At 45.0% G+C, this 16,080-nt stretch overlaps 1 protein-coding gene across 4 annotated transcripts in view; it reads left to right on the top strand.

The window, feature by feature from the left end:
• Positions 1 to 16,080, top strand: part of LOC115107617 (AT-rich interactive domain-containing protein 1B-like) — a 114,000-nt gene that overhangs the window by 79,498 nt on the left and 18,422 nt on the right. For 3 of the 4 annotated variants that reach the window (XM_065008682.1, XM_065008684.1, XM_029631067.2), the window contains 6 exons: positions 164 to 527; positions 880 to 1,062; positions 10,609 to 10,760; positions 10,862 to 10,983; positions 13,956 to 14,165; positions 15,530 to 15,728. In XM_065008682.1, the coding sequence (XP_064864754.1) occupies positions 164 to 527; positions 880 to 1,062; positions 10,609 to 10,760; positions 10,862 to 10,983; positions 13,956 to 14,165; positions 15,530 to 15,728 (1,230 nt within the window). The remainder of the gene's footprint in view (positions 1 to 163; positions 528 to 879; positions 1,063 to 10,608; positions 10,761 to 10,861; positions 10,984 to 13,955; positions 14,166 to 15,529; positions 15,729 to 16,080) is intronic. The other variant, XM_065008685.1, reaches the window with a different exon arrangement.

Here is a 16,080-nt window from a genome sequence, read left to right as displayed (position 1 = left end):
TTGAGCAGGGCCTGTCCTTTTGAAAGAAATAACATGGATAGGTGAATGAAGAATCTATGAATCAAGCCAATTCCAATGTTCTTAAGTTCTGATGAACATAACATAGCCAACCTGATGATCCTCAGTCTTAATGTTGATGACTTACTCTATTCTGTCTCTCCAGGTAACTACCCCAGACCCCCTAACTACGGCGGGACCCCCAGTGCCAACTACAGCGGCCCCGGCCCTGGCATGAGCAACAGCCTGGGCATGAATGCCAATAGCCCCATGCACGGCCAGGGCCCTGGGCAGCCCTGTGGCTCCATGCCCGCCGGGCAAGGCCTGGGCCCGGGGGCCAGTGGGCGACCCCACCTTGGTGCCAATACCAACACCATGGCCCCCACCTCTCCCAGCATGCCGCAGCCTGCCGGACAGGGCCAGGGCATGAGACCGCCCCTGCCCAGTGTTAACCAGGAGGCAGGTCTGGGTCCGGGAACCAACGCCATGCAGGGGCCCAACGCTGGTCCCAACCCTTCTGCACAGGGCAGGTGAGTCAGGACAGGGGCCACAGAAGGGATATAGTACCCGTCCTAAATGGTACCCTACCCCGATATAGTGCACTACTTTTTGACCTGGGCCCATTGGGAATTCCATAGGGCTCTGGTCAAAAGGAGTTCGCTAGAGTGTAGGGAATAGGTGCCATTTTGGGATGCAACACCACGGGTCATTCTTGTGTATAAGTTCTACACATTCACTACTCCACACCCCACATATCCTCATTCAGTCATCATCCACACACTAAGGTTATAAGGTGTGTAGTAAATGCAGTTAGAGTTTGTCCTCATGTGTCTGTGAGTTTGGAAACCAAAGGGGCTTCTTCTCTCTCCTCCCTCACGTCAGGCCTCCCTACGCGCGCTCCCCTGCCTACCCCGGCCTGAGTTGTCCTGGAACGTGCCCTCGCCTCTCTCCCCATCACTCTCCCTCCCCTCACCCCCATCACTCTAATTCCCCCCGTCCCCCCCACCACACCCAGGTCAGCAGTGCTCAGAGCCACCCCATGATGCAGCAGGCTGACCAGTATGGGTAGGTGTCACATCGGCTGTCTGTAATACATACTCTGTACACTGCTGGTCGCAGCACTAACCGAGCACTGGGCTGCACAGGAGATGTACCTCTCCACTGGTCACAACCAATGATTTATATACAGTGCCTTCAGAAAGTAATCATACCCCTTGACTTATTCCACATTTAGTTGTTACAGCCTGAATTCAAAATGGATGACAAAAAAAACTCACCCATCTACACACAATACAATACCTCATAAGGCCAATGTGAAAACATGTTTTTGTAAATGTTACATCATTTACTTAAGTATTCACACACCTGAGTCAATACATGTTAGAATCACCAGTCTTTCTGGGTAATAACTTTACACACCTGGATTGTACAATATTTGCCATTATTCTTTTCAAAATTATTGAAGCTCTGTCAAATTGGTTGTTGATCGTTGCTAGACAAACATTTTCAAGTCTTACCATAGATTTTCAAGCAGATTTACACTACCGTTCAAAAGTTTGGGGTCTCTTAAATGTCCGTATTTGAAAGAAAAGCTCATTTTCTGTCTATTTAAATAACATCAAATTGATCAGAAATACAGTGTAGGCATTGTTAACCTGTAGTGACGCCCAGCCCGTGAACGGGACCGTTATCATCATCTGACACTAATTAGCATAACGCAACGGACATAAATCTTCCTAGAAAATCTTCCTATTCATGAAAATCACAAGTGAAATATATTGGAACACAGCTTAGCCTTTTGTTAATCACCCTGTCATCTCAGATTTTCAAAATATGCTTTACAGCCAACGCTAGACAAGCATTTGTGTAAGTTTATCATAGCCTAGCATAGCATTATGCCTTGCTAGCAGCAGGCAAACTTGTCACGGAAATCAGAAAAGCAATCAATTGAAATCGTTTACCTTTGATGAACTTCAGATGTTTTCACTCACGAGACTCCCAGGTAGACAGCCAGTTATTTTTTCCCAAAATATTATTTTTGTAGGCGAAATAACTCCGTTCTTCACGTTTGGCTGAGAAATCGCCCGGAAATTGTGGTCACCACAACGCCGAAAAATATTCCAAATTAGCTCCATAATATCGACAGAAACATGGCAAACGTTGTTTAGGATCCATCCTCAATGTGTTTTTCTAATATCTATTCGATAATATATCCGTCGGGACAATTCCCTTTTCTCTAGGACTGACTGGAGTAATGGCTACCTCTGCACTTTACGCGAGAATCTCTCTCGGAGCCACCATGTGACCACTTACGCAATGTGCCCCCATACGGCTATTCTTCAACAGAAATGCGTAAAACTACGTCACAATGCTGTAGACACCTTGGGGAATACGTAGAAAGCGTAAACTCGTTGATGGTACATTCACAGCCATATAGGGAGTCATTGGAACGCAGCGCTTTGAAAACCTGGGGCACTTCCGGATTGGATTTTTCTCAGGCTTTTGCCTACAACATCAGTTCTGTTATACTCACAGACAATATCTTTACAGTTTTGGAAACGTTAGTGTTTTCTATCCAAAGCTGTCAATTATATCTAGCATCTTTTCCTGACAAAATATCCCGTTTAAAACGGGAACGTTTTTTTCCCCAAAAATGAAAATACTGCCCCCTATCACCAAGAGGTTAATGTTGTAAATGACTATTGTAGCTGGAAACTACAGATTATTTAAACAGCAGATTATTTCAAATTAAAAACAAAAAAACAATTATGGAATATCTACAGAGGCCCATGAGCATCAACCATCACTTCTGTGTTCCAATGGCACATTGTGTTAGCTAATCCAAGTTTATCATTTTAAAAGGCTAATTGATTTTGCAATTATGTTAGCACAGTGGAAAACTGTCCTTCTTTAGACTAGTTGATATCTGGAGCATCAGCATTTGTGGGTTCAATTACAGGCTCAAAATATCCAGAAACAAAACTTTCTTCTGAAACTCATCAGTCTATTCTTGTTCTGAGAAATGAAGGCTATTCCATGCAATAAATTGTAAAGAAACTGAAGATCTCGTACAACGCTCTGTACTACTCCCTTCACAGAACAATGCAAACTGACTCTAACCAGAATTGAAAGAGTGGGAGGCCCCGGTGCACAACTGAGCAAGAGGACAAGTGCATTCGTGTCTAGAGAAAAAGACCCATCACAAGTCCTCAACTGGCATCTTCATTAAATAGTACCTGCAAAACACTAGTCTCAACATCAACAGTGAAGATGTGACTCCGGGATGCTGGCCTTCTAGGCAGAGTTGCAAAGAAAAGGCCATATCTCAGACTGGCCAATAAAAATAAAATATTAAGAAGGGCAAAAGAACACACACTGGACAGAGGAATATTGGAAAATAAGTGTTATGGACAGACAAATCTAAGTTTGAGGTGTTCGGATCACAAAGAAGAACATTAGTGAGATGCAGGAAGAATGAAAAGATGCTGGAGGAGTGAACCATCTGTCAAGCATGGTGGAGGCAATGTGGTGGTCTGGGGGTGGTTTGGTGGTGGTAAAGAGGGAGATTTGTACAGGGTAAAAGGGATCTTAAAGTAGGAAGGCTATCACTCCATTTTGCAATGCCATACCCTGTGGACGGGGCTTCATTGGAGCCAATTTCCTCCTACAACAGGGCAATGACTCAAAGCACAGCTCCAAACTATGCAATAATTATTATTATTTTTGTATTTATTTTTTATTTCACCTTTATTTAACCAGGTAGGCAAGTTGAGAACAAGTTCTCATTTACAATTGCGACCTGGCCAAGATAAAGCAAAGCAGTTCGACAGATACAACGACACAGAGTTACACATGGAGTAAAACAAACATACAGTCAATAATACAGTATAAACAAGACTGTATACAACGTGAGCAAATGAGGAGAGAAGGGAGGTAAAGGCAAAAAAGGCCATGGTGGCAAAGTAAATACAATATACCAAGTAAAACACTGGAATGGTAGTTTTGCAATGGAAGAATGTGCAAAGTAGAAATAAAAATGAGGTGCAAAGGAGCAAAATAAATAAATAAATAAAATACAGTTGGGAAAGAGGTAGTTGTTTGGGCTAAATTATAGGTGGGCTATGTACAGGTGCAGTAATCTGTAAGATGCTCTGACAGTTGGTGCTTAAAGCTAGTGAGGGAGATAAGTGTTTCCAGTTTCAGAGATTTTTGTAGTTCGTTCCAGTCATTGGCAGCAGAGAACTGGAAGGAGAGGCGGCCAAAGAAAGAATTGGTTTTGGGGGTGACTAGAGAGATATACCTGCTGGAGCGTGTGCTACAGGTGGGAGATGCTATGGTGACCAGCGAGCTGAGATAAGGGGGGACTTTACCTAGCAGGGTCTTGTAGATGACATGGAGCCAGTGGGTTTGGCGACGAGTATGAAGCGAGGGCCAGCCAACGAGAGCGTACAGGTCGCAATGGTGGGTAGTATATGGGGCTTTGGTGACAAAACGGATTGCACTGTGATAGACTGCATCCAATTTGTTGAGTAGGGTATTGGAGGCTATTTTGTAAATGACATCGCCAAAGTCGAGGATTGGTAGGATGGTCAGTTTTACAAGGGTATGTTTGGCAGCATGAGTGAAGGATGCTTTGTTTGCGAAATAGGAAGCCAATTCTAGATTTAATTTTGGATTGGAGATGTTTGATATGGGTCTGGAAGGAGAGTTTACAGTCTAACCAGACACCTAAGTATTTGTAGTTGTCCACGTATTCTAAGTCAGAGCCGTCCAGAGTAGTGATGTTGGACAGGCGGGTAGGTGCAGGTAGCGATCGGTTGAAGAGCATGCATTTAGTTTTACTTGTATTTAAGAGCAATTGGAGGCCACGGAAGGAGAGTTATATGGCATTGAAGCTTGCCTGGAGGGTTGTTAACACAGTGTCCAAAGAAGGGCCGGAAGTATACAGAATGGTGTCGTCTGCGTAGAGGTGGATCAGAGACTCACCAGCAGCAAGAGCGACCTCATTGATGTATATAGAGAAGAGAGTCGGTCCAAGAATTGAACCCTGTGGCACCCCCATAGAGACTGCCAGAGGTCCGGACAGCAGACCCTCCGATTTTACACACTGAAATCTATCAGAGAAGTAGTTGGTGAACCAGGCGAGGCAATCGTTTGAGAAACCAAGGCTGTCGAGTCTGCCGATGAGGATGTGGTGATTGACAGAGTCGAAAGCCTTGGCCAGATCAATGAATACGGCTGCACAGTAATGTTTCTTATCGATGGCGGTTAAGATATCATTTAGGACCTTGAGTGGGAAGAAGGAGAAGAAGCAGTCAGCTGGTATTCTGTCTATAATGGGGTGGCCAGCACAGTCACCGGATCTCAACCCTATTGAGCTGTTATGGGAGCAGCTTGACCGTATGGTACGTAAGAAGTGCGCATCATGCCAATCCAACTTGTGGGAGGTGCTTCAGGAAGCATGGGGTGAAATCTCTTCAGATTACCTCAACAAATTGACAACTAGAATGCCAAAGGTCTGCAAGGCTGTAATTGCTGCAAATGGAGGATTCTTTGATGAAAGCAAAGTTTGAAGGACACAATTACTATTTCAATTAAAAATGTATAACCTTGTCAGCGTCTTGACTATTTCCTATTCATTTTGCAACTCATTTCATGTAAAACAAGGACATTTCTAAGTGAACGCAAACTTTTGAATAGTAGTGTATGTCAAAACTGTAACTAGGCCACTCAGGAACATTCACTGTCTTCTTGGTAAGCAACTCCAGTGTAGATTTGGCCTTGTGTTTTAGGTTATTGTTGAAAGGTTACTGTTGAAAGGTGAATGAATCTCCCAGTGTCTGTTGGAAAGCAGACTGAACCAGGTTTTCCTATAGGATTTTGCCTGTGCTTAGCGCCATTCCGTTTCTATTTAATGTGCATTCTGTACAGGCTTCCTTTTTTTCACTCTGTCAATAAGGTTAGTATTGGGGAGTAACTAAAATGTTGCTCCATCCTCAGTTTTCTCCCATCACAATCATTAAACTCTGTAACTGCTTTAAAATCACCATTGGCCTCATGGTAAAATCCCTGAGCGGTTTCCTTCCTGTCCGGCAAGCGGGTTAGGAAGGACGCCTGTATCTTTGTAGTGATTGGGTGTATTGATACACCATCTAAAGTGTAATTAATAACTTCACCATGCTCAAAAAGATATTCAATGTCTGCTTCTTTTTTTACCCATCTACCAATAGTTGCCCTTTATGAGGTATTGGAAAATCTCCCTGGTGTTTGTGGTTTAATCTGTTCTTGAAATTCACTGCTTGACTGAGGGACCTGACAGATACTTGTGTGGGGTACAGCGATGGGGTAGTCATTCAAAGATCATGTTAAACACTATTGCACACAGTGAGTCCATGCAACTTATGTGACTTGTTAACCTCTCTAGGGTACGTGGGCGTCCCACCTCGTCAACAGCCAGTGAAACTGCAGGGCGCCAAATTCAAAACAGAAATCGCATAATTAAAATTCCTCAAACATACAAGTATTTTACACCATTTTATAGATACACTTGTTGTAAATCCAGCCACAGTTTCCGATTTCATAAAGGCTTTACGACGAAAGCACACCAAACGATTATGTTAGGTCAGAGCCAAGTCACAGATAAACACAGCCATTTTTCCAGCCAAAGAGAGGAGTCACAAAAAGCAAGATGAAAATTAATCACTAACCTTTGATGATCTTCATCAGATGACACTCATAGTAGGACTTCACAATACATGTATGTTTTGTTTGGTAAAGTTATTTATATTTATATCCAAAAATCTGAGTTTACATTGGCGCATTATGTTCAGTAGTTCCAAAACTTCCTGTGATTTTGTAGAGAGCCACATCAATTTACAGAAATACTCACAATAAACATTGCTAAAAGATACAACTGTTATGCATGGAATTTTAGATCCACTTCTTCTTAATGCAACCGCTGTGTCAGATTTCAAAAAAACTTTTATGGAAAAAGCAAACTATGCAATAATCTTGAGTACAGCGCTCAGACAACAAATCAAGCCAAACAGATATCTGCCATGTTGGAGTCAACAGAAGTCAGAAATGGCATTATAAATATTCACTTACCTTTGATGATCTTCATCGGAATGCACTCCCAGGAATCCCAGTTCCACAATAAATGTTTGTTTTGTTCGATAAAGTCCATCATTTATGTCCAAATACCTTCTTTTTGTTCGCGCGTTTAGCCCAGTATTTCAAATTCACGACTCGCGATCACTGGGAGCAGACGACAAGTCAAAAAGTTCCGTTACTGTCCGTAGAAACGATGTATAGAATCAATCTTTAGGATGTTTTTAACATAAATCTTCAATAATGTTCCAACCGGAGAATTCCTTTGTAGAAATGCAATGGAACACAAGCTAACTCACATGAACGAGCCTGGCCAGCTCGTGCCTCTCTGGCAGACCTCTGACTCATCCAGCTCTCATTCCCCCCTCCTTCACAGTAGAAGCATCAAACTGTTGACATCTAGTGGAAGCCTTAGGAAGTGCAATATGACCCCATAGACACTGTGTATTCGATCGGCCAAGAGTTGGAAAAACTACAAACCTCAGATTTCCCACTTCCTGATTGGATTTTTCCCCCGGGTTTTTGCCTGCCATATGAGTTCTGTTATACTCAGACATCATTCAAACAGTTTTAGAAACTTCAGTGTTTTCTATCCAAATCTACTAATTATATGCATATTCTAGCTTTTGTGGCTGAGTAGCAGGCAGTTTAATTTGGGCACGCTTTTCATCCAAAATTCCCCCTACCCTCTACCCTAGAGAAGTTAAGTACGTTTTTACTCCTGAACTTATTTAGGCTAGCCATAACAAAGGGGTTGAATACTTAGTGACTTAAGACATTTCAGCTTTTCATTTTTAATAAATTAGTCAATAACTCTTAACATAATTCCACTTTGACATCATGGAGTATTTGTGTGTGTGTTGGCCAGTGGCCAAAAACCACAATTGAACCTTTGGCAGCGATTACAGCCTCGAGTCTTCTTGGGTATGACGCTACAAGCTTGAAACACCGGTGTTTTAAAGAGTTTCTCCCATTCTTCTCTGCAGATCCTCTCAAGCTCTGTCAGGTTGGATGGGGAGCGTTGCTGCACAGCTATTTTCTGGTTTCTCCAGAGATGTTCAAGTCCGGGCTCTGGCTGGGCCACTCAAGGACACGCAGAGTCTTATTCTGAAGGCACTTCTGCGTTGTCTTGGCTGTGTGCTTAGCGTCGTTGTACTGTTGGAAGGTGAACCTTTGCCCCAGTCTGAGGCCCTGAGCGCTCTGGAGCAGGTTTTAATCTCTGTACTTTGCTCCGTTGATCTTTGCCTCGATCCTGACTAGTCTCCCAGTCCCTGCCGCTGAACATCCCCACAGCATAATGCTGCCACCACCATGCTTCACTGTAGGGATGGTGCCAGGTTTCCTCCAGACGTGACTCTTGGCATTCAGACCAAACAGTTCAATATTGGTTTCATCAGACCAGAGAATCTTGTTTCTCATGGTCTGAGAGTCTTTAGGTGCCTTTTGGCAAACTTCAAGCAAACTTCATGTTCCTTTTACTGAGGAGGTGCTTTCGTCTGGCCACTCTACCATAAACACCTAATTGGTTGAGTGCTGTGGAGATGGTTGTCCCATCTTCACAGAGGAACTCTAAAGCGCTCTCAGTGACCATCGGGTTCTTGGGTCACCTCCCTGACCAAGGCCCTTCTCCCCTGATTGCTCAGTTTGGCCAGCTCTAAGAGAAGTATTGGTGGTTCCAAACTTCTTCCATTTAAGAATGATGGAGGTCACTGTGTTATTGGGGACCTTCAGTGTTGCAGAAATGTTTTGGTTCCGTTCCCCAGATCTGTGCCTCGACACAATCCTGTCTCGGAACTCTACAGACAATTCCTTCAACCTCATGGCTTGGTTTTTGCTCTGACTTTCACTGTCAACTGTGGGGCCTTACATAGACAGGTGTGTGCCTTTCCAAACATGTCCAGTCAATTTAATTTACCACAGGTGGTCTCCAATCAAGTTGTAGAAACATCTCAAGGATGATCAATGGAAACAAGATGCAGCTGAGCCCATTTTTTTCAAGTCTCATAAGCAAAGGGTCTGAATACTTATGGAAATAAGGTATTTCTGTTTTTATACATTTGCAAAACTTTCAAAAACCCTCTTCGCTTTGTCATTATGGGGTATATTGTGTAGATTGCTGAGGAAATTGTTTTATTTAATCCATTTTAGAATAAGGCCGTAACAATGTGGAAAAATTCAAGGGGTCTGAATAATTTCCAAAGGCACTAGATGACTGAGGGGGCATGGTGTTGAAGCCACTGTGCCTCCATCTTGGCTCTCCTCCATTGTAACAAATATTTTAGAACCTATAGAAATGCTTTTATTAACGTCTACATACAATTATTATATTGGACACCTTAATGCATACTTTTAAATTATGTGATATAAACAAAAAATATATACAAATATTTGACTTTAAGTATCATTTTTAGACATTACTAATGTCACTGTCCCCACTACAACAAACAAATAATTAAATGCATGTAATTTTGTCCTTAAGGTTTAATTGATATTCCATGAATTCCTATGGAAGATTTCTCTTACTGGCGACTGGCAATATGTCCAATCGGTGGTTTGATGAAAGCCTCTCAATGACCAATACATAGTGTCATCAATCCAGGGGGAATAGACTTTAGTTTGGGGCTGGGAGAAGACTATGGTTGCGTCCCACTATGCCCACCTATTCCCTACTTATTGCACTACTTCTTACCAATGCCCTATGGTCCCTGGTCAAAAGTAGTGCTAAATATAGGGTGCTGTTTGGGACACACAATGGTTAACTGGTTGGGAATGTAACTCCATTAGAGGTGAGGGACATGTCCTCATTACATTTCCCTTAGAGGGGAAATTAAGTGGGAGGAATCAAGTGTGGCTGGCTGGCTGCCTGTGGGGCAAATAGCCTAGTTGCCAAATCACCAAACCACTGAGTCTTCAACTCGTCTTTCTCCTCACTGGGTCCATTACCAGGTTAAATAGAGCAGCCTAAATGTCAGGGCATGATTTCTTTCTCCACCACCAAATAAGTGAAGGGAAGTGAACAAGTGCATACTTTGGAAGGAAGGGGATAATATTAGGACGCACCCTCAGTGTGCTGTTCAGCGCCCAGGAAGTCTGGCTGGGGGTTGGAAAAGAGCAGGAAATAAATGGTATTACTTTTCACTCGACTCCCCAGCCTTTTGATGTGGGTATTATTTCCCACAGGGTTTAAAACGTCTTCAACGTTTCTTCTCTGTCCCTGTGTTGTGTGTTTTGGAGTTGAGAAAAGCTGCTGATGCTTTTGATGACCAACATGCATTATTCATATTGTCTCACTCACAACTCCATCTGTCCGTCAGGTCAATATGGTTTCCCTCTGTTTGAGGTTCAATTCCATTCCAGCCATTTTTATATGAGTCTGTCCTCCACTCACCAGCCTCCACTAATAGTTAAATGTAGTGTATGAATATAAAGCCTTTGGTAATAGCGTTGTGTATTACGGAGATGGTAAATGACTAACCCAATCTCTTGTTCTTTGGTTTTCAGGCAGGGAATGACCCCCATGCCTCACCATCCAGGCATGAGCCCCAGAGGGATGGCCTCCAGCCCTGCTGGCCCCTACAGCCAGCAGCCAGGGGCCAACCCCTCTGGGAAGATGACCCCACAGGGGCCCCAACCTCCCTACAACGCACCCTCCGGTATCTACCTACTCCACACACTGTCCATGTATACCAGACAGTCACAAGCCCCAGTATAACAGTGAACAAGAGGCTGAACGTTTTCCACCCTTCCTCCACAGGGCCCATGCTTATGGGAGGAGAGGGGATGGTGTGTCCCACTGACCCCAAACCGAGACCTCCAGAGCAGTACAGGGAGAGCAATATTCCTGGTCCTGCCGCCGAGCCCCCACCTAAACCCAAGGTAGGAGTTCCAGTTCTAACAGGCCCCTCGTCAGTACATCTCAAAGCATGTCCTAATAACACGTGTGTATGGAAGAGGAACCTGAATGTGGCAAAGCTCAGCAAACACAGCATCTAATGAGGCAGCAGACAAAAAGGAATGCAGAGAATTGAGAAAAACATCCTGTGTTTGGCGTCATTGTGAGGATTTTCTAACGGAAGACGTCGCTTTCTCGATCTCTCTATTTACCTTCTGTTACTACTGGGAGACGGTTCCAAAATAAATGCCTCTTTATAGCAGTGCTATTTTATGGTAAAAAGACCTACTCTCTTTTCAGCAAGTTGTTGATCATTATTACCCCACTCATGTCTCTGTCTGCCTGCCTGTCTCTTGACTGATTTGGATGTGTGATAGACACAGACACGCTAAAATAACAGTCTCCCTTCGACTGCAGAGAACTTGTTACTGTTCACTGTGCTCTCTCATGAGCTCCTATTTCTCTTGTCAGAGTTTGGGGTTTTCCCTCCCTCCCTCGTGTTTCAAGTTCCCCCTCGCTTGGTTTGGTTCTGCACGCATCTGTGTGGTTGGTTCCAGACTGAGAGTTGTGTGAAAGTGAACAGCTTTTCTCCCTCTGCGTTCATTTGTCTCTTCACCTCATTACCGGCTGTGAGAACATCCTCTTGATCATAAACTGAAGACTGTCAGCCCAACTGATCTGAGAGGAACCACTATTATATCTCTTCTGTGTCTACTTAATGATCACTCCTCATACGTTTGACTGCTTTGTGCATTTCTGCTGTCATGGCAACAGCAGTAGCTAGCGTGGATTCATGTTTCCACTCATGACAACTTGAGGGCTAGTAATAATGGCTGTGGCCTTTGCTGCTGAAGCTCCTGCCATGCACCTGTTTGGCAGACTGCCCTAGAATGCCGTTGCTCAATCTGTCTGTATGGCTCCTCTCATCATGTAGTTTCCACTGTGTGCTTTGCCTTAAATCCTCCAGGTGAGCGCTGAACAGAGCTGTACCAAGTGTGTGACTGAGTGTGGGCCATTGGCTGCAGACAGCAGAGTTCTTACTCTCCCAGGATGTCTTTGAGGACAGGTTTTGCTGTTTGTGTGCTTTCTGCATGGGTGTGTGACTATGTTTTGGAGAAAGCGAGAGAGCGAGGGAAAAGGATAAAGTCAGACTGCAATCTCTCAAACTCCTGCCATCTCTCATCACGTGGCCCTGTTGTGTGTTGACGCGTGTACGCCCATCTATTCCTCGTCACACTGAGAGGAGCTGTATCTGCCCTGTATGTCCCAGCCCCCTGTCCCCCTGCCCTGCTAGTCTGTCCTCTTGTCATGGGGTGGAGGACATCACGCCCACCAGCCCTATAAGTGCCGCAACAACTCGCTTTCACTTCTGTTCCATTTTTCATTTGTTGGATTGGTTATATATTTCCTTTTTTGCTTAGTTTTTTTACAGGTTGTCGTTTTTATATTCTAGTGTCTTTGTTTTTGATGTCTGAAATATGATTGTGGTGATGTTTGACCGAGACGTTCTCATTTAAGGCATGTATACAATTGGACCAATCATTTTCCATTCTTACACTCTTTTCTCCTATCTCTCTCCATACGGTGCCGGTAACCTGGCAGTCCTGCTGCACCACAAGGGCTCAAATGCTTCTCTGTTTGTATTGGTTGTTATTGATGACTGAGTATGTTAAAGGGTACTTCAGGATTTTGGCAATGAAGCCCTTTATCTACTTCCCCTGAGTCAGATGAACTAATGGATACCATGTTATGTCTCTGTGTCCAGTATGAAGGAAGTTATAGGTAGTTTCGCGAGCCAATGTTATTGCACTAACACTATACTGAACAAAAATATAAACGCAAGATGCAACAATTTCTAAGATTTTACTGTGTTTCAGTTCATATGAGGAAATCAGTCAATTGAAATAAATTAATTAGCCCCTTATCTATGGCTTTCACATGTTTGGGAATACATCTGTTGGTCACAAATACCCCCCCCACCCACAAAATGGGCCTCCATGGCATTTGTGTTTTTAAATTACCATCGATAAAATGCAATTGTATTCGTTGTCCGTGGTCGGCCCATACCATAACCCCACTGCCACCATGGGGCACTCTGTTCACAACGTTGACATCAGCAAACCGCTCGCCCTTGCCACGCCATACACGTGGTCTGCAGTTGGACGTATGCTAAATTCTCTAAAATGACGTTGGGGGCAGCTTATTGTAGAGAAATTAACATGAAATTCTTTGGCAACAGCTCTGGTGGACATTCATGCAGTCAGCATGCCATTGCACACTCCCTCAGCTTGAGACATCTGTGGCATTGTGTTGTGACAAAACTGCATATTTTAGAGTGGCCTTTTATTGTCCCCATCACAAGGTGCACCTGTGTAATGATTATGCTGTTTAATCAGCTTCTTGATATGCCACACCTGTCAAGTGGATGGATTATCTTGGCAAAAGAGAAATATTCACTAGCAGGGATGTAAAACAAATTTGTTCACAACATCTGAGAGAAGCATTTTGTGCGTATGGAACATCTCTGGGATCTTTTATTTCAGATCATGAAACCTGGGACCAACACTTTACACGTTGCATTTTGATGTTTTTGTTCAGTGTTAACAAATTCCTTCAAACTGCACATAAAAGATGGTATCCATGAGTTCATCGACTAGGGAAGTAGATACCGGGTTTCAATGCAAAAATCCTGTAGTATCAGTTTAATGAGAAAGTCCTTCAATCCTGCATCACATGGTACTCTGTCTGTAGACAGCTGTGGGACCTACCTGACTGTATAGCTGCCATTCAACTGGGCTTGAATGCAACAAGTCCTATAATAATATACAGTTGAATGTTGAACATGTTTCTGTCTACATGACCCTCGTGACCATGCTCCATAAGCAATGACAACAGTAGTAGCCCTGACTGACCCTTCCCCCTCTACTCTGACTGACCCTTCCCCCTCTACCTTTAGAAGACCAGCCCGGCCACTATGACCAATGAGAAGATTCGCATCCTGTACGAGATGGGCGTAGAGCCCGAGAGGCAGGTGTGGGTGGACCGTTACCTGGCCTTTATGGAGGAGAGGGGCACGCCTGTACCTATGCTGCCAGCCGTGGGCAGGAAGCCCCTGGATCTATGCCGCCTCTACCTGTGTGTTCGAGAAATAGGAGGACTGGCCATGGTGAGTCTGTGAGACCTGTGTGTTCGAGAAATAGGAGGACTGGCCATGGTGAGTCTGTGAGACCTGTGTGTTTGAGAAATAGGAGGACTGGCCATGGTGAGTCTGAGAGACCTGTGTGTTCGAGAAATAGGAGGACTGGCCATGGTGAGTCTGTGAGACCTGTGTGTTTGAGAGAGAGGGTGCCTGGCCATGGTGAGTCTGTGAGACCTGTGTGTTTGAGAGAGAGGGTGCCTGGCCATGGTGAGTCTGTGAGACCTGTGTGTTTGAGAGAGAGGGTGCCTGGCCATGGTGAGTCTGTGAGACCTGTGTGTTTGAGAGAGAGGGTGCCTGGCCATGGTGAGTCTGTGAGACCTGTGTGTTTGAGAGAGAGGGTGCCTGGCCATGGTGAGTCTGTGAGACCTGTGTGTTTGAGAGAGAGGGTGCCTGGCCATGGTGAGTCTGTGAGACCTGTGTGTTTGAGAGAGAGGGTGCCTGGCCATGGTGAGTCTGTGAGACCTGTGTGTTTGAGACAAAGGGTGCCTGGCCATGGTGAGTCTGTGAGACCTGTGTGTTTGAGAGAGAGGGTGCCTGGCCATGGTGAGTCTGTGAGACCTGTGTGTTTGAGAGAGAGGGTGCCTGGCCATGGTGAGTCTGTGAGACCTGTGTGTTTGAGAGAGAGGGTGCCTGGCCATGGTGAGTCTGTGAGACCTGTGTGTTTGAGACAAAGGGTGCCTGGCCATGGTGAGTCTGTGAGACCTGTGTGTTTGAGAGAGAGGTTGCCTGGCCATGGTGAGTCTGTGAGACCTGTGTGTTTGAGACAAAGGGTGCCTGGCCATGGTGAGACCTGTGTGTTTGAGACAAAGGGTGCCTGGCCATGGTGAGACCTGTGTGTTTGAGACAAAGGGTGCCTGGCCATGGTGAGTCTGTGAGACCTGTGTGTTTGAGACAAAGGGTGCCTGGCCATGGTGAGTCTGTGAGACCTGTGTGTTTGAGACAAAGGGTGCCTGGCCATGGTGAGACCTGTGTGACTCCTGTGTTCGCAACACATATACCGTCTCTGCCACTTGGTCTACAGCCCTGGTCACGCATCTGTCTCCCTATCTACCTTAATACTTCCCTGTCAATAGAAATATGAAAGGGGACCTGGACGAAGCTGCCTGACCACCAGGCCTATCCTGGATGTCAAAATGACATGAAAAATTGACAAAGGCAAAATCTAGACCCTGGTCTGCTCCCTGACCCAATCCCAGTGTGCTATTAAATGAACTACATTATGGCCCTTGCTGGCTATCCCGTCCCAGTTCTACCCCATCATATACGGTTTCATACTCAGCCCTGGTTGCTCAGGAGTCTCCTGTCGGCCATATGCCCCCCTCCCCCTGCAGGTGAACAAGAGCAAGAAGTGGAGGGAGCTGTCCACCCATCTCAACGTGGGCACGTCCAGCAGCTCTGCCAGCTCTCTGAAGAAGCAGTATATCCAGTACCTGTTTGCCTATGAGTGCAGGGTGGAGCGGGGAGAGGAGCCGCCGCTGGAGATCCCGGGGGAAACCAAGAAACAGGCTAAGATCCAGCCACCCTCACCGGGTGAGTAAAACACTGGCGACTGTAGCTTTCCTAGCTGAGCTGCACGCTATGCAGGGTTGGGATCACTTGTGTGTCGACTAGAGGTATAAGCTACCTGCTGGGGTTGACACATGTACACCCACACAAAGCCATTATAAACAGGCATGACCAGGATCATGTCCATATATCCACAGGCAGACCCATTCAGTCACCCAGCTTTTCATCTATCCATATCCATTCTCCCTGGGCTGGCTGCTCCCTCCTTGCACGTGGGCCTATTTCTGTCTGACAGATGATTGTCACACAGAGAGAGAGGGAGCAGGGAAGAGGGAACGTGAGGGAGAGATACAGAGTGCGAGTTAGACTGTGGGAG

The sequence above is a fragment of the Oncorhynchus nerka genome, linkage group LG24 (genome assembly GCF_034236695.1).
Source record: "Oncorhynchus nerka isolate Pitt River linkage group LG24, Oner_Uvic_2.0, whole genome shotgun sequence".
Lineage (NCBI taxonomy): Eukaryota > Metazoa > Chordata > Actinopteri > Salmoniformes > Salmonidae > Oncorhynchus > Oncorhynchus nerka.
Note: the sequence above shows the minus strand (reverse complement) of the source record. Positions and strands in the feature narration are given on the sequence as shown.